This window comes from Musa acuminata, chromosome BXJ3-2, assembly GCF_036884655.1.
Source record: "Musa acuminata AAA Group cultivar baxijiao chromosome BXJ3-2, Cavendish_Baxijiao_AAA, whole genome shotgun sequence".
NCBI lineage: Eukaryota > Viridiplantae > Streptophyta > Magnoliopsida > Zingiberales > Musaceae > Musa > Musa acuminata.
In genome coordinates this window covers 21,162,072-21,184,415 of record NC_088350.1, presented here as the reverse complement: position 1 = coordinate 21,184,415, position 22,344 = coordinate 21,162,072, and the positions used below count along the sequence as shown (strand labels likewise).

The 22,344-nt window shown below is 37.2% G+C and overlaps 4 protein-coding genes and 1 pseudogene across 7 annotated transcripts; 2 read left to right on the top strand and 3 right to left on the bottom strand.

The window, feature by feature from the left end:
- Positions 1 to 618: 618 nt before the first annotated feature.
- On the top strand, positions 619 to 2,519 carry LOC135630815 (uncharacterized). Of its 2 annotated transcripts, none has more exons than XR_010494147.1 (2): positions 619 to 1,484; positions 2,313 to 2,519. XR_010494147.1 is itself a non-coding variant. In XM_065138038.1 (2 exons), the coding sequence occupies exon 1, from the start codon at positions 684 to 686 to the stop codon at positions 1,431 to 1,433; it is 750 nt and encodes a 249-aa protein (XP_064994110.1). In that variant the 5' UTR covers positions 621 to 683; the 3' UTR covers positions 1,434 to 1,449; positions 2,313 to 2,517. The 2 variants fall into 2 exon arrangements, 1 of the variants encoding a protein (XP_064994110.1); XM_065138038.1 differs by having other exon boundaries at positions 621 to 1,449; positions 2,313 to 2,517.
- A 125-nt stretch (positions 2,520 to 2,644) lies between these two features.
- LOC135631105 (transcription factor ILR3-like) lies at positions 2,645 to 6,253 on the bottom strand (annotated as a pseudogene).
- Positions 6,254 to 7,698: 1,445 nt separating this feature from the next.
- LOC104000260 (probable histone H2A.2) lies at positions 7,699 to 8,538 on the top strand. Its single transcript, XM_009422265.3, has 2 exons — positions 7,699 to 7,954; positions 8,284 to 8,538. Exons 1-2 carry the CDS (start codon positions 7,766 to 7,768, stop codon positions 8,500 to 8,502), a joined length of 408 nt encoding a protein of 135 aa, XP_009420540.2. The 5' UTR covers positions 7,699 to 7,765; the 3' UTR covers positions 8,503 to 8,538.
- Positions 8,539 to 9,177: 639 nt separating this feature from the next.
- On the bottom strand, positions 9,178 to 12,923 carry LOC104000259 (calmodulin). 2 transcript variants are annotated; one of them, XM_009422263.3, is made up of 3 exons: positions 12,578 to 12,923; positions 10,708 to 11,074; positions 9,178 to 9,465 (listed from the first exon to the last, which is right to left on the bottom strand). In XM_009422263.3, the coding sequence occupies exons 1-3, from the start codon at positions 12,651 to 12,653 to the stop codon at positions 9,339 to 9,341; spliced, it is 570 nt and encodes a 189-aa protein (XP_009420538.2). In that variant the 5' UTR covers positions 12,654 to 12,923; the 3' UTR covers positions 9,178 to 9,338. The 2 variants fall into 2 exon arrangements, with proteins under 2 accessions (XP_009420538.2, XP_064994587.1); XM_065138515.1 differs by lacking the exon at positions 9,178 to 9,465 and having other exon boundaries at positions 10,704 to 11,074; positions 12,578 to 12,921.
- Positions 12,924 to 15,127: 2,204 nt separating this feature from the next.
- Positions 15,128 to 19,289, bottom strand: LOC135631104 (calmodulin-2-like). Of its 2 annotated transcripts, XM_065138516.1 has the most exons (3): positions 19,049 to 19,286; positions 17,167 to 17,533; positions 15,128 to 15,446 (listed from the first exon to the last, which is right to left on the bottom strand). In XM_065138516.1, exons 1-3 carry the CDS (start codon positions 19,122 to 19,124, stop codon positions 15,323 to 15,325), a joined length of 567 nt encoding a protein of 188 aa, XP_064994588.1. In that variant the 5' UTR covers positions 19,125 to 19,286; the 3' UTR covers positions 15,128 to 15,322. The 2 variants fall into 2 exon arrangements, with proteins under 2 accessions (XP_064994588.1, XP_064994589.1); XM_065138517.1 differs by lacking the exon at positions 15,128 to 15,446 and having other exon boundaries at positions 17,163 to 17,533; positions 19,049 to 19,289.
- Between the last annotated feature and the right edge of the window lie 3,055 nt (positions 19,290 to 22,344).

Sequence of the window (22,344 nt, the reverse complement as noted above, 5' to 3'; positions counted from 1 at the left end):
CTTTGTGTTTTATCGATGTATTAAAAATATTATTAAAAAATTACTATAAGTGACATCAAATAATATCTCTTTGTTTATTATTGTTCATAAAGCATTATATTATCATATTTTTGGGCTTGTAATTAGTTTGGTTGATATTAGGAGTCTATTTATATTATTTACAGTATTTTTGTTGTGGTGAAAAATTTTTAATTAAGAATATTATTTTAGAAAAAAATAAAATTCCATCTGCTTACTTTCTCTTTAGAATAAATATTCAATAAACTATATTTTACATTAAAAAAAAAGTATTAAAAATATTTTTTTTAAAAAAATAAATTTATCACGTAATATTCAATAAATGTTTTAAAAAATATATATATTTTTTGGAGCAACACTCGCAAAATATCGTTGTCAGCTACTTTTGTTTCACTTTAGAGCCAACACTTACCGCCACCACATACTTTCTGACATGCGTCTTCGCATCTTTTTGCCTCCCACCGACTGTTTGCTTTTCCTTTGGGGCCGACGCTACCGCCACGACAGATTCTCCGACATTCTAAGGCCCACCTTTTTTCTTTCCATCTCTACGCTTTACTTTCTGTTTAGAGTCAACTTTATCTGCCTATATAAGCACACACGATTAGCGTCGATCTCAGCTCTGCTGTCTCTGGGTTGCTTTCCCCGAGAGTGCGTAGGCACCCATGAACGGAGCAACTGACGGCAACGGCGGCTTCGCCAATGACGCAGGCGGCCTGGAGGCTGCTGTTGCGACGCCCGACACGACCGGGGCAGACGGCGGCGGAGTTCAACGCCTTGTCATCGATGCCGCTGCCGGGGAAGGCGATGGCGGCGAGGACGCGGCCGACGCGATCGCTGGCGCAGCGGGGCCGGAGCTGCTCCGCAAGCTCGTGTTCGAGGGAATGACCGTGACGTCCTTCTCCATCGGCGCCGCGGTGAGACCACCCGCCCACCTCGCGTCGCACCAGCTGCTGCCGGTGGCCTACTACGCCAATGACGCAGGCGGCCTGGAGGCTGCTGTTGCGACGCTCGACACGACCGGGGCAGACGGCGGCGGAGGCCAACGCCTTTTCATCGATGCCGCTGCCGCTGCCGGGGGAGGCGATGGCGGCGAGGACGCGGCCGACGCGATCGCTGGCGCGGCGGGGCCGGAGCTGCTCCGCAAGCTCGTGTTCGAGGGAATGACCGTGACGTCCTTCTGCATCGGCGCAGCCGTGAGACCACCCGCCCACCTCGCGTCGCACCAGCTGCTGCCGGTGGCCTACTACCTCGCGCTGCTCGTGCTCTTCCTCTTCGGGGTTGGGCTACTGGGGCTCGCTGTCTGGGTGTCCGGCGACCGCGTCGGCCGCGCCGCCGTGGCCAAGACCGTGATGTGGATCGCCGTGGCGCCGCTGCTGCTGGTGCTGTCCCTCGGCGGAATTGGGATGACATAGTGGGGTTCTGATGCAGGTAAAGTGCGTCCGGATGCTTTCACCACAAAACCAGTAAGTCTTCTCCCCAGAAAACAAAAACAAAGGCCGGTTTGTTACCGTTCCCAAAACATATTTTATTTTGATTCTCGGTTTTCGTTTTTAGAAACAGATCTTGAAAACAATGCCGGAAAGAAAGAACAAGAAAATACTTGGTAACTCTGTAGTTTCTTGAGATTAAGGTGGCAGAGAAGAAGAAAATGCTTCCACCCGAAGAACAAAACCGATGATTAATTTGTATCTGTCAGGGAACATAATTTTTAGTTTCCAAAAACAAATTGTGAATGATTGTGATTTTTTTTTTATATTTTATATTAATTTTTGGACTTAATTTTCAAGGAACAGCTCTAGAAAATAAATGCTTCCTTTTTTTTTTTCTTTGGCTTCTATAAATATTTCTTTTTATGAAACATAAATTCAAAAACAAAAATTTTCTTTGAGTGATCCTTTTGATAGCAAGGCTTGAGGAAAAAAAAAAAAGTACTTTGTCCTCTTTTAGAACACATTCTCCTAACCTTAGTTTAACCTTTTCTTTTTGTCAAAGAAAAACTAGTTTGGAAAGTTGTCTCTGTTTTTTTGTCCCTCTTGATTGATTTTTCGGTTCTCAAGAAATAGCTCTTGTAAAAAAATGCTTTCTCTTCTTTTGTAAACACCATTCTACCTCTCACTCTCCTCAAATTGCTTGGAATTCAGCTGCTACTGCTGCTGCTGCATCATACCCTGCTTCCATGCATGCTCTGTTTATGACAGCTTTTGGTTTGGGGAACATAATATTCCGGCAGCATTGTTTGAATCTGATACTGTTATGAAGAGGAGCTTATCGTGATTTCATGTCTTGTGCAGACCTGCTGAAACATGGAAAATGGTGGCTACAGAGTCTTTCTTCTTCCTGGGTGTTGGATCAAGAGAGAACAAACAAAATAAGAATCGATGTTCCATCTCGGTTGATGGTTAGTGTATCGATACACAAGTGATCGATTTTTAGTGTCTCAAGTTGGTTCGAGTCTTGTACGTGTCTAATGTAATGGATATTAATAATTATTAAAAAAAAAAGATTGATGTTCCAAAAGAATGAAAAGGGTTTTCATGTAGATTACGTTTGCGGCACATCCATTTGTATATATACCATTTTCTCCCAGAATGGCACACCAAATTAAGCAGCATAACAACAAAGGTTCAGGAAATTTCATGTATTTCACACTGGCATGGCGAAATGGATCGCATCGCCTTCGTTAATGTAATTTACAGAGATGAGATCTTATCCATGATATACAATTGAACAAGGAGGCATGGACAGTGATACCCCACATCCATGAGGAGAACTAGAATAACATTCGGTTAAATAACCGTCGTTTGAAGCAAATGAGATCGACAAAACCTATCTTAAGAAACTACACATGAAACCACAGCTAGCTGCTCAAGCAACGGGCGGGCATTTATCCGCATCCTGCGATGTATCGACCTCTGTGGGTGCCATGAATTGCCACATAGGGAAACCCATGATGGGGACCATGAGCTTGTGGCCAGCGGCCTGGCTTTGGGTTGGGAAGAGGTTTGGTGCAAAAGGTGGGTGAGGTAGATAGCTTGGTCGTGCATTCAAGAGTTTTACTTGCTGCTCCAGACTCTCCTTCTCTGCCTTTAGCTTCTGCTTCTCATCGCGAAGCTCATTCTTCTCAGCCTGCAAAGAGACGTAGGTCTTGATGAACACAAAGGTGATGAAGGACTTGGTGTGAAGATCTGTTGTTCCCCAGGTAAGCAAAAACATCTTGAAAGATGAACATGAACTTATATAAATGAGAAAAACATTAAAATAGGATGAATTAACCCAGAGCAAAAATATATAGCCTAAAACAAGAAAATAACATCAAATGCAGTAGGTCTTTCAAGTCAAGCTGCCACATGTTGGTTTCCTTGTCGCCTTATAGAAAATTTTTTGGGTGATATAAAACTCTCTCACAGCCTAACATTTCTATTGAGAAGTCTTATAATTTGAAATAAAAAATAGAATATTACTGAAACTTCAATTATTTATATTTCGTAGATTGCTATTTTGCAAAGTATACTCTCCAATTTTGCTAATTTATGATTGATAAGAGAGGGTCTGACATGCAAACAATCCGACGGTATGTCACATCCTGACAAGCACCCTTTAGCTCGATATATTGGTTGAACGTTGCATTCACATCAGCATCGACTCGATATATTGCCCTCTCATCCCGATATGTTGCTCGAGGATCCCTAACAACGGCACGAGTCTTTCGAAGCAACGAAGAGATTTTTATCATTACATCCATATCCCTCTAATATCCAACACTAGACTTACTACAGGCTTAGATGCTTGATCCGAGATGGTTCTCGACACCTAACGTGTCAACAATGCTATACTTATATTAGAACTCCAAGAAGCTTTTAAATAATATTCTTTAATCATTTAAATTCGAATTTAGAAATAGCACAACATTTAGCTACTATCCTTATCAGGGAAATTTATAGTATTTAATTATCATTTCAAATTAAAAAATACTAAAATTAAATAAAATAAAATAGAACTATAAAAGATTAAAGATTATTAAGCAAACAAATGATAAATTATCGATATTTCCAGATCATAAAGGAACAAACATGAAAAGAACTAGCAACAACACTCGTAGAGAATGTGCAACATGAAAAGAAATCTCACCTTCAATTCTTTTATCTTTTCCTGGAGGCTTTCATTTGAATCTTTTAGCTTTTGTGCCTCATCATGCAACCGAGAAACCAAACGAGCAGCACCACTTAAAATAGCTGCTTTTGTTAGTCATTGGTGGCTTCCCAGGATCAAGGAGAGAGCTCAGTTCCATGAACCTTTAATTGTGAAAATGTGAAAACTCTAAAGACATGTTGCTGGAGGTTGATAAGTCACAAGAATTAATCATGTACTGATGAATATATTTACCTATCATTTAACTTTTCCCTTCTCATCTTCTCCCTTCAGGCTTTTGAGGCAGGTCTACTGCAGGATTCTGATCTGACACTGCAACTCATAAATGTTTTGCAATTAAAAAAGGATTTATTTAAAGTACTATTATAAGAACCCCTAATCAAAAGGACTCAAACCGCTTTGCCGAGCCTAGTTGCTTGAGACTCAGAATTTACAAAAGAGCTATCAATATCCACACTAGCAAAAGAGATACATAAGTAAGCAATTGGATGCTTACAAAAACAATTACAAGATCAAAAGATATATCTAAATAAACAAGTCTTCAAGTGTGTCAAGATGACGCAAGATAAGAAACTGACAGAAAGCAGAACAAATGCAAGATTCAGTCAGAAATAACAGTCGGTACAGGACTCTGCCAAGTCATATACATGTGACCAAAAGTGCAAATGCCATTGGTACATGTAGTATCAAAATAAGGTCACTTTTCCTGGAACTTTTTGGATGATTTACTAATATTGAAATTCAAGATCAGATAATGTGCAACTTTTGGCTACAAAGCATGCTGATGGAAGGACAAAATTAGCCTAAATAATCTTTTATTAGTAAATTAAATTATTAAAAAATATATACCATATCACCATGCTAAAACTGTGCAAGTGTCAGCAGAAGGTGAGCACTGCATAGTGCATCAGTGGAAGACTCAGGGCCCCATCAGAATAAAAATGGCTGTGTTACATCATCAATCTTTGTCTAAATGCAAACAGGACCTGAGAAAGCCAATCAAGACAATTATGGGTTTAGTTCCCCTGTCTGATACTTGGTGAAAGTCACCGAACCCTCATCGAAATCAGAAGACATACCAGTCACTTGTTCGAATAAGGAGGGGGCCTCAACCCTGGTTTGCAGTGGTTGGCTCTTCTACCACTGCTGCTATTCCTCTAATTTGAGTTGGGGCATGCCTAGGTTCACCTATGTGAGACAAATGCATCATAGCAGTTTGCCCTTATTTATTTCAATTGTAGTTTATGACTGGTAATGGACAAGAGTTAACAGTGAGCAGAATTGGCGAGTGGAAGCATAGATAGCAAAATTTTCTCCAATCAGGCTGATTTCTAAATTTGTAAGTCATAGAAGGCAGCAGGAAAGAATTTTAAACTATAATCTTTATCCAAGACCACTGATTGTCAAATGTATTGTCAATCAAAAGTGCATTAAGAAAAAAGAATAAGCTGCAAATAGATCTGATATGCATTCAATTTGCTACTGCAAAAACATAATTTGCCTCACAATTCTATGTTCAGATGATGGAGGCAAACTTCAGATCCTAGCAAAGCAGCATATTATCCTACACAAGACAGAAAAATAGGCACCAAATGGACCAAATCATCAACCTTGTTACCAATCAATACAAATTATAACTAAAACACCAATCTACTTCCATAAACAATTGTAAATTATTCAGATTTATTCTTTCCTACATTAGTAATTCCTAACAAACAACTAAAATATGGTTCTCTCAGAAATGTTCACTCATCATTGCAGCACCAACCATAAAACCAAGCATCACCCGATCTAATCAACCAAAGAAAATCGAGCTACAACCGAGATTCCAGTTCGAAGTACCGGACAGTGGAAGAGGGATTGAAGCCCTGAGGGGACAAACAGAACCCTCCGCCATCGTTCGCCGCGAAATCATCCCCATCGTTGGGGATTTCGTCGATCAGGGAGCAATCCAAGAAGTAACTAGGGTTCTCGAAGGAGCCCATTCTCCGACCTGTCGCCGGAGACCCAGATTTCGACGGCTGGGAGACCGGGGGATGACTGATATCGACCTGCCGTTGGGCCGAAATGTGGCTCTTTTTTCCTGCTGTTACTTCGTCGTCTTGGGGGTTAGGTAGCTCGGCTTTGAAGGCAATGGAATGCCGATGACGTGGCGAAATCCAATTGGATTTCCACGACGTTCATGGATTACATGATATAATATATATATATATATATATATAATATAATATAATTTTTAGACCTATTTGTATTTTTTGAAAAAAAAATCATATTTACTATTATAAATTGTAATATGTCTCATATTTCGCTCCAGATATTAAGATTGGTCACATACACTAATTCTATTGCTATAATATTTATCATGAGAAGCTCAATGGACGATTTTCCAAGAACATACCCATATCTTAAGTATTTTTCAAAAGTATTCCTTTTTTTTTATTTTTTTTAAACAGTACCTATAATTAAAATACCTAAAATACCCCTCAAAAGTTTTCCTATCAAATATTTTTTTATTATTTTTAACTACTATAATATTTTTATTTGGTTTATTTATAGTATTTTTAAATAAATATTTATATTTTTTATTAAGATATTGATAATATTATAAACGTTATTGAAAAGGATTGTACGTGATATCATATTGTCTATTTAATTATTATTGCTTGTAAAATATTACAGTATCATTTTTTCATATTTGTAGTTAAGGTTTGAGGTTTATTTAGATCATTTATAGTATTTTCAAATAGATAGATCTTATAAAAAAGATGAAAATTTTTTAAAAACAATTGTAGTATTTTTTAAATTAAAAATATTATGTAAAAAATAAAATGGGAGTTTTGAAAATATCCAAAATATTAATATTTTTTAAAAATATCATCCTAGCTCAAGTATAACTTAATTGTGATTATTAGTTGTTAAGTATAATAAAAAACCAAAAAACTTAAATAACCCAAATATTTATAAAACCACAATCGTTTTGGAGTTTTAATTAACAGTGAGATGATACTTCAAATCACTGAAATGATAGGAACACTTATTTAATTATATGTTTATTTATTGGTAATAAAAATTAATACATGTTGCCAAGGTATATGCTAAATCTTAATTCTTTTAGCCAAATGATCTATTAATTATATGATTTTTCTTTTTTTTACTTGATTTGTGATTCGAATCTGAAGTCATTACAATTGGATGGTTTTCTTAATTATATAAATCTTAATTTCGGAATCTAACCTCACAACCTATTGTGAGGTTATTAAATATTTAATCCCGTGGACATAATTGACAATTTCAATTAGGGATAATATATGAACTAAATAGTTAATAATCTAAATTAGGAGGACCAATTTGTAAATAACGTCATAATCGTTTCCCGTTTCTTCGTGTTACTTAATCAAAAAGATCCATCCGTCCAAAACATGCACATCCGACGGATAGGATTCACGATCCGTGTGGTACCTCTGGCGGCCAATCTCCATCTCCCTTCGGGCCTATAAATACGAAGCGAAGCCCGCCTCCAATCGACAACGTTATCGCTTGCGACGGCCGCGTTTCCTTTCCCACTGATTCCGAAACCCTAACGACAGTAGTCGCCATGGCCGGGAGGGGGAAGGCGATCGGTTCTGCCGCGGCGAAGAAGTCCATTTCTAGGAGCAGCAAGGCCGGGCTCCAGTTTCCCGTCGGTAGGATCGCCCGGTTCCTCAAGGCCGGCAAGTACGCCGAGCGCGTCGGCGCCGGCGCCCCTGTCTACCTCGCCGCCGTCCTCGAGTACCTCGCCGCTGAGGTGTGGATTTTCCCCCCTTTTTTATCTGTTGTTTTCTCTTCTACTTGATTCAGGTGTTTCTATTGATTCGTCGTTGAAATCGATGTTTTCTGTCGTTTCCACTAACTTTAGGGTTAATGTTCTTCGATCTGGTTTTGGTCTTGGTTTTACAGGGGTCCAATTTGATGTTCTGGAAATCTATTAGTATCTTTTCGTGATTTTTGGTAATTTGTGGATCTAGGTCGTGTTGCTTTGGGGTTATTTCATTTCCTTCTTTTCGACTTTAATTTATTGGTTTTACTGTGGTATTACTCCTCTCAAGATCTAAATATTATACTGTTGGTGAATAGGTGTTGGAGCTTGCTGGGAATGCAGCCAGGGACAACAAGAAGACCAGGATTGTCCCCAGGCACATCCAACTTGCGGTGAGGAACGATGAAGAACTTTCCAAGCTGTTGGGGGAGGTCACTATTGCCAGCGGTGGTGTGATGCCCAACATCCACAACCTTCTCCTCCCCAAGAAGGCGGGCTCTGGCTCTTCCAAGGCTGCCCCTGGAGAAGATGACTAAAAGCTGCTCTTTTTCTGACTCGCAGATTAGTGTGAGCTTGTAAACTTCTTCAAAGCTCTCTCTTTTAGAATTCCCCCCCCCCCCCCCCCCCCCCCCCCCCCCCCCCCCTTGTTCTTATGTAGTTTTAGTTTTGTTGCACTTTTAATTGTTTAGCTCAAGAATGAGTAGCGAGATTATACCATTGTATCTGTTGGGTTCTTTATAATGCTGTGTGGGTGAATCACAACAGCCTCCATGTAAAAGGAGTCACCAGAATTGATTCCCATTTGTCGGGGGGCACATGTGGGGTTGGGTTAAATCGTAGAAGATGATGCCCTGTGTCTTGTTGTGAAGGACAAATGCTGTGCTGGGAGTCCATGTGATGTGGAAGAAGACGAGAGTATCTTTGGGTCTGCTCAATTTAAAAACGAGGAACTTGGTGTTATGTGAGTTTGTGTTTACCGGTGGTTACCTAAAGATGGTTCTCAGGTCGTGTTGATGCACACTGGTTTTTGCCCTCACAGATTGAGAGAAATATAGCTTGCTGACTGTGTTATATCAGCATATGTATGTCATCATGGGCTGAAGCAATTGATTTGCGTCGACAACAATATCTTTAGAACTGTGTTATATCTTCGGTAAGTGGTTACTTTATGGATTTTGGAGCTCATTTCACTCGCATGACCACCACATTAATTAGGCTTGACCTTATGGAGAGAGGAATAATGCATCTCGACTGTTGCACACATGCCTCAGGCCTAACACTCGGTTGAATACCAAGCAATGATACATACATATAGAACAAAACACCCCCCACCCCCCATGATGTCACTCGTTCCACGTCCTACGCAGGTCGATCAGAGGATGGTGCAGCTCGAGCAGAATTGGCCGCACTTCGATGGTGAAGGGCGGTCGTCACCGTGCTTCGACTGACGAGGACTGGTCTCGGCCTTCCTGCTATCACTCCCCCCCTCTTGTCTTCGTCTGCAGAAGATTGCAAATCACAACAATCAGAGCGAGCTTGCTTTATTTAAATCCTATGGGTTCTTTAAATGATGCCATCTCTTCTAATAAATGACAAATAAGATGGATTGCATTATTAACCAGTCTAGTCATACAGACAACCAACAATCAAAATTTAGAGCTGACAGTAACGATGGTAATATGATCATCTTGCAAGTCACAAGCAGCAAACTTAAGTAAGATCAGAGAATTCAGAACCATTAAGGTAGAAATAGTTTATGGAAGCATTGGTTCCGATCAGCAAAAGTATTGGGCAGTATTATCTACAGACATAAACAAGTGTGTGGTTATGCAGAATATTTAGGCTGCAAATTAATGACCAGCAAAGTATACCCAGTGCAACGGAGTCGAAAAGGCCAACCAAGTCCTAAGATCTGCCACTAGAGCATCTAGTTAGCAAAGATACACTAAGATGAAATGATGAACCCCTAAAGAAACAAAAGAAATGCTTGCATGCAAAAGGCAATAAATCCTTCATCCCACAAGTACTGTAACGACAAAAACAGAAAGCTAAAAGTAATGCACATCCTGACTGAGATTTTGAGAACAAGAGCACTTGTGGAGGGTAACGCAAAACATAAGTAAGACCGACAGAATTTACTTGATTATTTTCATGTGTTTGATTGGGAAAGAAATGCTACAAGGGGGCACCCTTTGGAGATTTCTTCAAGTTTTAACTAAACCAAGCAGGAAGAACATATTTCCAGTTCCAGAAAAGAATGATATTGTTATGAGTGAATAGAAAAATAAGCATGAAAAAGAAAAAAAAGACAAATACATACATTAGATATATTTTTGGTCAATTTGTGGCAAGTCTTCGATAATTCAGGTTTTGCAGCAGTCCGGGTTTTGGATGTGGCCCAAACCAGTTCAAATAGGGATGAAGCAAGCCTTACTTATATTAATATGATTAGGATTGGTTCTAATTTCTATTTTGCAGATATATAGCGACAGTCGACTCCGGGATTCAAAACTATGAAAGTAAGAGGTCGGAAATCTTGGCATCCAAAGGTTTCAAAGGGAAAAATCTGAAGCCTGAAGAACAAGAACAGAAAGAACAAATTTTTAGGAAGACAATACAAAATAAAACAGTCAACAAAACCAAAAAATTGTTGCCTTTTTCTCACAATACTACTTATCTGCCACGAAAAGCCATGAAAGTATTGATTCTTATAAGAAAACCATTTGCAGGAATTTCCTTACTTGGCAATCATGACTTTGACGAACTCCTTATAATCGATTTGGCCATCACTGTTGGAATCAGCCTCACGCATCATCTCATTGACCTCCTCATCAGTCAGTTGCTCTCCAAGATTGACCATTACATCGTGAAGCTCAGCAGCAGAAATGAACCCATTCTGATCCTTGTCAAATACCCGAAAGGCCTCCTTAAGCTCCTCCTCTGAGTCAGCATGCATCTTGCGTGCCATCAGGTTAAGGAACTCTGGAAAATCAATCGTTCCACTTTTATCGGCATCCACCTCATTGATCATCTCCTCTAGCTCTGCCTCTGTAGGATTCTGCCCCCGTGTACGCAGCACATTTTCAAGCTCCTTAGTTGTGATGTGACCTAACGATATTTCATACAGAATATACGATAGGTTTATATATGGTAGTACAATTTGCAACGATGACCAAAAAGTTCTTTTAAAAAAATGCAACATACTCGAGAAGGAAATTGAAGCAAATACTCTAATTTTGAGGAGGGTCACCATATTTCTTTATTAAGAGGAATCAAATGAAGAACATACACTCTACTGTCGAGAAGGTAGCTATAACGAGCATTTTACGATATCCAACAAATGAGAAATACTAACATAATTTTTTGTGCAATGACCGAAAACCTTACAAATCATAGCCTAAACTTGGAAAAAAAAATTTAATAGATATTTCATTAAATAAAAGGGACGGAAATTATTTACCTAGGAATTTCCTCACCTAAATCGGTACGAGTATTTACATTGGTAAAACACACCCAAGATTTTATTAACTTAATTTTGTACAAACAAAAGTAGACTCAGATCATATGCTAATAGGGTACAAAATGGAGAGCTTGAGAAAAATATATAGACAATGGAAGAAACTAACCAAAATAATTGAAAATGTATATTACCAGAGTTACAAGGACACCCATCATCCCTATTTTGTGGAAACAAATAGTAGTAATATCAAACCTAAACAAAATTAACAAATAATTTTAACTTGTAACTTAACTGACAAATATATATATATTTTTTATGTTTTAAGTTTCTCTACAGACATGAATCTCCTAAACACCTTCCATCACAGTTTTAAGTTCTGGCTAAGTCTGAGCCAAAACCAATGTCAGACTTGACATTAGCTGGATTGGCCAAAACAGAAGAAGTTGCAATCTTATCATCATCAAGTTCAGCGCAAAACTGATGGAAGAAGTGGGTTTCCTCATGCATATTACTCAGCCTTTTGGACTGATGATGTCCCCACGAAAACCTACTCAAAATCATGAATTTTCTTGAAAATTACATTATTTTCAGAGTCAGTGGGTTCTTAGGCTACTTCCATTGACCTTGAACTTGTAAATATGGATTATATAAGGAGGCCATTGATTTCAGTAATCATTTGGGTGCGAGATCGGAGACCACAAGACTTCTTGTCCAGATGTGCTGATGACAAGAACAGACCACAACCACAAGGAATTATTGTACAAAATTTAGGATGGAGTTCCAATAAATATCATCTTATCTACGGCATTATGATCGGTAGAAGTTATAGCCCACTAGAAAGAATGAAGCTTGCTCAACAGAAGAGATGATGGCGCCCAATCTAATTATATGGTAAAAGGGCAAGAAATTAAAAGATAATTCTTTGGATCCAAAATCCAAACAAAAAGAAAAAGGAGAATGAATTCGTAGCAAAAGTAGAAAAGGAAATCACCAGCGAGCGAGAACCGAGACGACGACCAGATCAATCAAGCAGAGCAACAAAAACCCTAATTCAATCCTCGAATCGAATCGTAAACGAGAAAGAGAGAGAGGTCGATCGAAGCAAGAGAAGGGGAATGTGGGGGAGAGGTGGGGGGGGGGAGAGGGCCGACCGTTCCCATCCTTGTCGAAGAGGCTGAAGGCCTCCTTGAACTCCGCGATCTGCTCGCGCGTCAGCAGCTCCGCCATCGACGAGGAGTTTGGGTGCCGATCGCGGACGGAGGCTGGCGCGAATTCTTATAGAGGAGGAGAAGGAGGAGGAGGAGGAAGAGGAGGAGGAGGGGAGGGGGGGATGAGGCCGAACCCCCACGAGATTATCTGGAATGCAAAGCCAAGGAGAGCATCCCATGCTCTCCCACTCGCACTCCTCCCCGTCGTCGACAAAGCCGGCTTAAAAATCTCTCTTTTATCATCTGGCCATGATGGCAACGACGATGCACAGTTATTAAAGCATCCACCTCCACTGCTCCTTTGACAGTTTCTTCGTCATTGTTTATGATGTGGACGATAACTTTCTCGCCGTACTATTTATACTTTGTTATTGACCGATTCCTATAATACAAAAGTTTCTCAATATTGTTATTATTTTTTATATAATAAATAGAAAGTATTTCTCATTTTTTACCCTTTTTTTTTCTTCTTCTTTTTTTAGTGTTGCTATTTTGCTGTTAACAATCCATTACTTCTTCATATAATCATTAAACATATAAAAATATAATTTTACTAAATATATTTCCTATATTACCAATGATATCTTTATTTTTCCCTCGACTCCTCAATTATATTATTTCATACAAGTCACTTCATTTGTCGATCAATCATCTATAAGAACATCGATTGGTGTGACCATTTTCTTCTCCTCCTTTCCATCTTCTTCTTTACTTGTTTCTTCCCTTCTTCTTCCTCCTTCTCCTTTTCATCGTTATCATCATCTTCCACTTCTCATCTTCTTCCTCCTCTTCCGCAAATAGTGGAGTTGGCAATGATGATGTCAGCAAAAGATTGATGGCAGATAGATAGGTTGGGGTTAATGATCAATGACAATAACTTCTTCCTCTTCCGTAGCTAGGGCGATGATAATGATGTCAACGAAAGATTATCGATAGTCGAGAAAGCTAGGGCGATGATTAGCGATAATATTTTTTTGATTAGCGATAATAGCTTCCTCCCCTTCGATAATCGACAAAATCGATGACAATATTAATAGAAGATTAACGATAAGCGAGCAAGTTGGGACTAACGATTGACGATAATGACTTCCTCCTCTTTTATAAGTAGCAAATTGGATAATGATGACGTTAGTGGAAGATTCATAACAAGTGGGCAGGCTAAGACTGGCGACCGACGATAATAAGTAGTGAGGGCAAGACCATGAGTGATGATCAACGACAATGGACAATGCAAAGAGTCAATAACAATAGTGATGAGAGTTGTAGGGTGTGTGGGCGATGGAGAGAGTCCAAGCGGAGAGCCATGGGGAAGAAAAACAAACAAAAAAATAATAAAAATAAAATTAGAAGTGCTATGAATAGTAAATTATTATTATTTTATTATTTTAAAAAATATTATAAATAGTAAGAGAGGAGTTTTAGATAATAAGTTTATTTTTAAAATGTGATTATGAATAGAAGAAGAAAAAAACTTGCCATTTGAAATCTCCTATTTCTTTGGAGATTTCAAATTGTAGAGCCCATGACTTTGTTGAAGACTATGCCGTGTCTTTTTGTGATGTGTTCTTTGGAAGTCATTTCTTTTTTGTTTGGATCACATTCATGCTGGTTGACAACTGTCTTACTATCTTTCGAGTAGGTGACTATTTTTTTTTTTGATATTAATATTTGCAACTCTATATTTACTATTTATATTCATATTTTTAATTTTTTAATATTTTTTAATTATTATTTTTATAAATAAATATAAATATTCTTCTTTATTCTTTTTCTTTTTCTTCTTCCTAACGAGCGGTATCAACAACGACGAGCAAGAGGTGACGAGCGACATCGACATCAAGGATAAAAGAAGGGATCATGAAGAAGAAAAAAAAAAGATAAAATCAATAATATCAAGACTATAGATAGTAAAATAATATTTTATTATTTTAAAAAAGAGATATGAGGGTTTCAATAGTCAAATGGGTCTGTGAATAGTAAACCTCTATCCTTTTTGCATTTTGGTGCTCAATTTACTTATGTGACCACAGTAGTCTGACTCTTTGGAGCTCAAATTGTTTGGTAATGGTTTGCACACATCTCAGAAGTTTTCACATTTTTGGACTGAGTTGAGTGTATGATACTTTTGTTTACAACTTCTCTTAGTATTAATGGAAGAAATGGGTTCAAAGTGAGGCCCCTCAGCATCATCATGGATAAGACATCAATGTGAGGCCTGGGTGGAGGGGTCCTCAAATAATATATACCATGCAAAATATTCATTTTATTTATAAAAATTTTAGCATGATTTTTTTTCATGAATAATCATGCAAGATAGAATGAATGATGTTTTAGCATTTGTGGATCATACTACTACTCTAAATACCCCAGTGCATGATATTTCTGCCAATTCAAAGTCAGAGGAAGATGAAATATGTTTGAATTGAGATAAATAAGCTTGTTGAAAGTGAACACCAATAACACCTTCAGTACAACAAGAAGGAAGAAGCAGAATCAGATGAAAATATTTGCAAATACATATGATATAAACAATATGGCTTTTATAGTGTGATACAGTAAATATGTCTAATCACAGGGAAGAGGAATTCATTTACGGTACCAAGCAATGTTACATACATACGGAACATAACACCATGTCACTCACTCATTCCATGTCTCCAGTAAGGATGCGCTCCCTACACAGATCGATTAGAGAACAGTGCAGCTCGAGCAGACTTGGCTGCACTTTGATGGAGAATCATCGCCGCTGTGCTTCGAGTGACGAGGACTGGTCTCGGCCTTCTTGCTATCACTCCCCTCACCTGGTCTTCGTCTGCAAAAAAAAAAAAAGTCCACATTCCAATCACAATCAGAGCTCTAGTATTGCTTTAATCCTATGGATTCTTTAAATGATGCCATCTCTTAAAAATGACAAATAAGATGGTTGCACCATTAACCAATTATATAGACAACAAATAATCTTTTTTTTTTTTTTTTTTTGCAAAGGGTAAATGATAAAGGTGGAATTCGAGCTTAGAACTTTACGATAAACTGTCAAGATCTTTACCAGCTAAGCTAGCTGACACCTTCATAAACAATTAGAAGTTCCCATCATGAAACCTCCCAATTGACCATGTAGTTTCTTTAAGCACAGCCTATAGACTAGTGCACAAGGAAACAATGCAGGAGTTGCAACAGCAAGTTTAAGAAGGTAATATTAGCCATGACAATAGAGCAGACAGTAACATCACGCATCTTGCAAGCCACAAGCAGCCAACTTATGATCAGAGTATTCAGCACCATTAAAACAGAAATAGGTTTTGGAAGCATTGGAATTGTGTGGCTTTAAAATGGGTTCCAATGAGCAAAAGTATTGGGCAGTATTGTCTACAAACAAAAACTAAATTTGGCATATGAAGAATTGTTGACCAATGAAGCTTATAGAACCCTAGAAACTGAGTCAAATCGAGCTGGGCCAAGAGGCAGAGGTCTGCTACTTTCATCTATGTTTCAATTTGAGTGGACCTACATCATAGATAAAAGACTCAGCCCTAATGCCAAAGAAGGCAGTATCAAGCAGTTATGCAGAATAATATAGGCTGCAAATTAATAGCCAGCAAAATAAACGCAGAGCATTGGAGTTGAAAAGACAATGGGTTTCCTAGGATCTGCCACAAGAGCATCTAGTTAGCGAAGATACTTCAATGAAATGATGAACACCTAAAGAAACAAAAGAAATGCTTGCATGCAAAAGGCAATAAATCCTTCATCCCACAAGTACAGTCACAATGAAAACAGAAAACTAATCTAACAAATTTAGCTTGCCACATGATGCAATAAGAACTAGTAGTTAGACACAAAGTAATGCAAATCCTGAGATTTTGAGAACAAGAGCACTTGTGGAGTGTAAAGTAAAACATAGGAAGGATCAATGGAAGTTACTTCATTATTTTCACGTGTTTGATTGGGTAGGAAATATTACAAGGCACCCTTTGGAGATTTCTTCAAGTTTCAACTAAACAAAGCTGGAAGAACAGAATGACATTATGACCTATGGTACAGGATATATTCCAAGGCATTTTAATATTACAAGTGAATAGCAAAATAAGCATGAAAAAGAAAAAGCAAATACACACAGCAGATATACTTTTAGTCAATTTGCAACATGAAGACTTAAATAATGCAGGTTTTTGCAGTAGTCCAGGTTTTGGATGTGGCCCAAACCGATATAGATAGGGATGAAGTAAGCCTTACTTATTAATATGATTATGATTGGTTTGGACATTTATTTTGTAAATAAATAGTGAAAGTCGACTCTGAGATTCAAAACTACGAAAAAAAGAGGTCGCAAATCTTGGTATCCAGAGGTTCCAAAGGGAAAAATCTGAAACCTGAAGAATCTTAACAGAAAGAACAAATTTCTAGGAAGCCAGTTCAAAATAAAACAATCACCAAACCAACAAATTGTTGCCTTTTCTCACAATACTATTTATATGAAAAGCCATGAAAGTATTGATTCTTTAGAGAAAAACATTTGCAGGAATTTTCCTTACTTTGCATTCATGACTTTTATGAACTCCTTATAATCGATTTGGCCATCATTATTGGTATCAGCCTCATGCATCATCTCATTAATCTCCTCATCAGTCAGTTTCTCTCCAAGATTGACCAATACATTGTGAAGCTCAACAGCAGAAATGAACCCATTCTGATCCTTGTCAAATACCCGAAAAGCCTCCTTAAGCTCCTCCTCTGAGCCAGCATTCATCTTGTGTGCCATCAGGTTAAGGAACTCTTTAAAATCAATGGTTCCACTCCTATCGGCATCCACCTCATTGATCATATCCTGTAGCTCTGCCTCTGTAGGATTCTGTCCCAGTGTTCGCATCACATTTCCAAGCTCCTTAGTTGTGATGTGACCTAATGACATTTCATCCAGAAGATACAAGAGGTTTATAATTGATAGTGCAATTTGCAACAATGACCAAAAGTTCAAAAAAAAAAAAAATGATGCAACATATTTGAGATGGAAACTTAAGCAAATACTCCAATTTTGAAGAGGGTAACCATATTTTTTTATTAAGAGAAACCAAATGAAGAACATATACTCAGGAAATTTAAGCAAATACTCTAATTTTGAGGAGGGTAACCATATTTCTTCATTAGGAGAAACCAAATGAAGAACATACACTCTATTGTTGAGAAGGTAACTACAATGAGAATTTTATGATATCCAACAAATGAGAAAATACTAACATAATTTTTGTGCAATGACAAAAAACCTTAAAAATCATAGGCTAAGTGTGGAAAAATTAATAGATATTCAATAAATCAAAAGGATGGGAATGATTTACATAGCAACTTCATCAGCTAAATCGGAACAAGTATTTAGATTAGTAAAACACACCAAACATTTCATTAACTTAGTTTCGTACAAACAAAAGCAGACTCAAATCATATGCTAATACAGTAAAAATAGAGAGCTTGAGAAAAATATGTAGACAATCGAAACTGACCAAAAAAGGTGAAAATGTATATTATAAAAATTACAAGGACAGCCATCCCTATTTTATGGAAACAAATTGTAGGGATATCAAACCTAAACAAAATTCAGAAATATTTTGAACTTCTAACTGAACTGACCAATATTTGTTTAATGTTTGAAGTTCCTCTACTAACATGAATCTCCGAAGGACCTTCCGTCACAATTTCAAGTTCTGGCTAAGTCTGGGCCAAAACCAATGTCAGCCTTAAAATTAGCTGGATTGGCCAAAAGAGAAGAAGTTCCAATCTTATCATCATTAGTTCAGCGCAAACTGGGAAGAAATGGGTTCCCTCATGCGTATTACTCGCTTTCTAGACTAATGTCCCCACCAAAACATTCAAAATCTTGAATTTTCTTAAAGAATACATTACTTTCAGAGTCAGTAGGTTCTTAAGGTTAATTCCATCGAACCTGAACTTGTAAATATGGATTCAGAGGAGGCCATTTATTTCAGTAATCATTTGGGTGAGAGAACGGCCACCATAAATCTTCTTGTCAAGATATGCTGATGACAAGAACAGACCACAACCACAAGGAATTATTGTACATAATTTAGGATGGAGTTCCAATAAATATCATGGGTACAAGTTATAGCCCGCTAGAAAGCATGAAGCTTGTTGAACAAAAGAGATGATGGCGCCCAGTCTAATTATACGGTAAAAGAGCAAGAAATTAAAAGAGAATTCTTTAGATCGAAAAACCCAAACAAAAAGAAAAAGAAGAAGTTTAAGGCCAATGAATTCAGAGCAAAAGCAGCAAAGGGAATCACCTAGACGACCACGTCAATCAAGCATAGCAGCAAAAACCCTACTTCAATACTCGAAGCGAATCGTAAACGAGAAAGAGAGAGGTCGACAGAAGCAAGAGAAGTGGAATGGGGGAGGGCTGACCGTTCCCGTCCTTGTCGAAGAGGCTGAAGGCCTCCTTGAACTCCGCGATCTGCTCGGGCGCCAGCAGGTCCGCCATCGACGAGGGGTTTTGGTGTCGATCGCGGACGGAGGCTGTCTCGAATTCTTATAGAGGAGGAGGAGAGGGGGGGATGAGGCCGAACCCCCACGAGATTATCTGGAAAGCAAAGCCAAGGAGAGCATCCGATGCTTTCCCACTCGCACTCCTTCCCGTCGTCGACAAAGGCCGCTTAAAAATCTCTCTTTTATCACAACTGGCATGATGATGACGCTGATGATGATGATGATGATGATGATATGCACAGTTATCAAAGAAATCCACCTCCGCCGGTCCTTTGACTGATGTTGTTTGTCGCTATGGTTGAAGTGGCTGACAACCTTCACATTGTTTCATTTATACTCATTATTGACCAAATACAACACTATTATTTGTATATTTATTATAGACAAATATATTATTACATCACAATAGGAAATTTGTATGAATACTCGAAGAATGTAATATATTTCGTTATATTAATTTATCATCATATTTAATGAGATTATGAGTAGTTTTATTTTTCTTTGTTTTGCAAAGCACCACATAGTGACTCATTTTTCCAATAATACCAAAATACTCTTTAAATTATAAACATATAGAAAAAAAAGAAAAATAGTATAGATATATATTTTTTTTGTAAAGCGAGAAAAGTAAAAAAAAATGAAAAGATTATTTTATGTAAGTCATAAAAAAATAAAATTTTATATAAAAAATTGTATTTCCTCTCAAAGATGGATAAAGAAAATATTCACCTTCAATCAAAGTTCAAAGTTCAGTAGAAAAAAAAATTGAATAATATTTCGATTCATATAAAATACTTTTTAAATGATAAGAACCCCATATTAGTGCATGTCGCCATCACATCAAGCATCTTAAAACATGTTAAGTAAGGTCGAAAGGCTCATAGCATAGATTTTTTATGTAGCATGTTAAATTTCTTTTATATATAGTTTCATGATTCATATAGCAAAAATTACAAACATAATTTGCATGGACAGAGAATCTTTCCATCCCAAGCAACCCTTTTCTAATGCAAAATTAATGAAACCTTAACATCTTGTGAATACTCGTTACGAACTCTATTATTATTAATCTAACTTTTATCCGTAATATTTCATCAATAGGAAAAGAAATAAAAAAATATATCATTGAGTCTACACAACAAAAGCAATAAAGATAATAAGAAGTTGATCATGTTAGGCATGATATTATTATGAGTGTACGTAACAACTCCTCTAACGTGTTTAAAAATTAACTTCTATTACAATAATTTTGATTATGAAACAATATCAATAAGAAAACAAAAGTTTATTCTTAAATTGATTCTTAATACAACGATAGCTATATTTTGATAAACATATTAGGAAACATACAAATAATAGCTAATGGTGAAAGGTGCAATTAATAACAACATTCTTCCACCTCATCATAAAACTATGTATCAAAATCAATAACCATGAAAATTTTAATATTATTACCAAACAAATATGTATCTCATAATGTTATCTATGTAGAAATAAAAATAAAAAGTAATTTCATGTTGTAGATAAAACAAGACCCTTACCCACGCAAAGAATAATTTTCTCATAGAGAGATTTTTTACGACGAGTATCATTTACAACTATTGATTATAATGGTGAAAGGAGAGAGTTCACCATTCCAACTATGTTGCCGTCGTAGATGTTAGTCAACAAGCAGCAAAAGGTAGCAGTTGGCGATGATGGCTACCTAGGACTTGCGCTCTATGCTCAGGAAGGCCTCTATAGTTGTTGGCCCTAATGCACTTTCACTTATAGAGATAGGGTACATTGATAACGAGAGGAGAAGAGTAAAGAGGAAGTATAGTCGTCATTAGACGAAAAGGACGGAGAGGAAGTACAATCATCCACGATTAGTGGAGGGAGGGTAGAAAGGAAGCACAACTGATGATGATGAAAGGGAGAGAGGGGCAAAGAGAAAGCATAACCATTTACGATCTAAAGATATATATATATATATATATATATATATATATATATATATATATATATATATATATATATATATATATATATATATATATATCACAATCAAATCATATTATTTTATCTACATGGCACATTGATTGATTTTTTTTTTATTAACTATATACAGTGTTCAGATTAAGTCATTAAAGCATACATTAGATGGTGGAGTTAGAAGAGATATGAATGTTATTGATTTAATTATAGCTTGTTATTGTGGTTGTGTTGTAGTATTCCATTACTGATAAGGTTTAGATGTTGCATTGATGGAGGCAAAGGTAAAAGAGAGATGCACTTGTTTAGGAAGCACAAGGCAGAAGAAGTAGCAATCAAATGGTGTAAGACTTGACATGCTTCATGTGGATGTATCAATCACATCTCCGAATCATAAAAAGGAAAAAGGGATTCTTCCTAATGGAATAATAGGGCAAGACTCATCTTTCCCACCGTGCCAAATGCTGGCTGGCACATGTCCCTTCTGGTCGGTGAGGAACAACAACATGTGCAGTGGTGGCACATGATATGGACCATGGAACCCAAGAAATATTCTTTTGATTAAACATCAATATATGGTCAATAGTATTAGACTCCTCTAATCTCATATATCATTATGATCATATTTCCACTTCCAATGAGAATATCACAGATGATATATGATAAAAGTGCATGTGAGCCATCTACATTATAGGCATGTCTGGTAAAAAGAATATCTCTAACCCTGACATATGAGAGAGAAATGAGATTGTTTCTTCATAGATCATCACCCATATTCATAAAAAGATTAAGAAGAGATTTGTTCACTTGAAAACAGTTTTTTTTTTTTTTTTGCACAAAGAATCCAGAAAGTGAAATTGTTCTTGTCATCAAAGCTAAGAAGTGAGAACAGAACAGTCAGATAGAAAGAATGGACATCATGCACATATTATTTTTTGAGAAACACTCATTCAGAATTAGATAGAAGCACATTGCTGATATCTTCATGTCATGAAAGTCCAACAAAGTAAAACTTTGCATATCACATAATAGGTTGTATATCCATCTGATGTCAGTCATATTGGATTCATGAAAAAGGCAAAACTGGTAAAATAAAATCTTTAAGAATAATTACTTAAAAGGATAAATAGTACAATACAATTATAGGCAAACCTTCCAGAATTTTCCAGAAATGAGCAAATATAAATTCTAGAGACACAAAGCATATATTGATTACAATAAGTGATTTCAATGGACGCTCG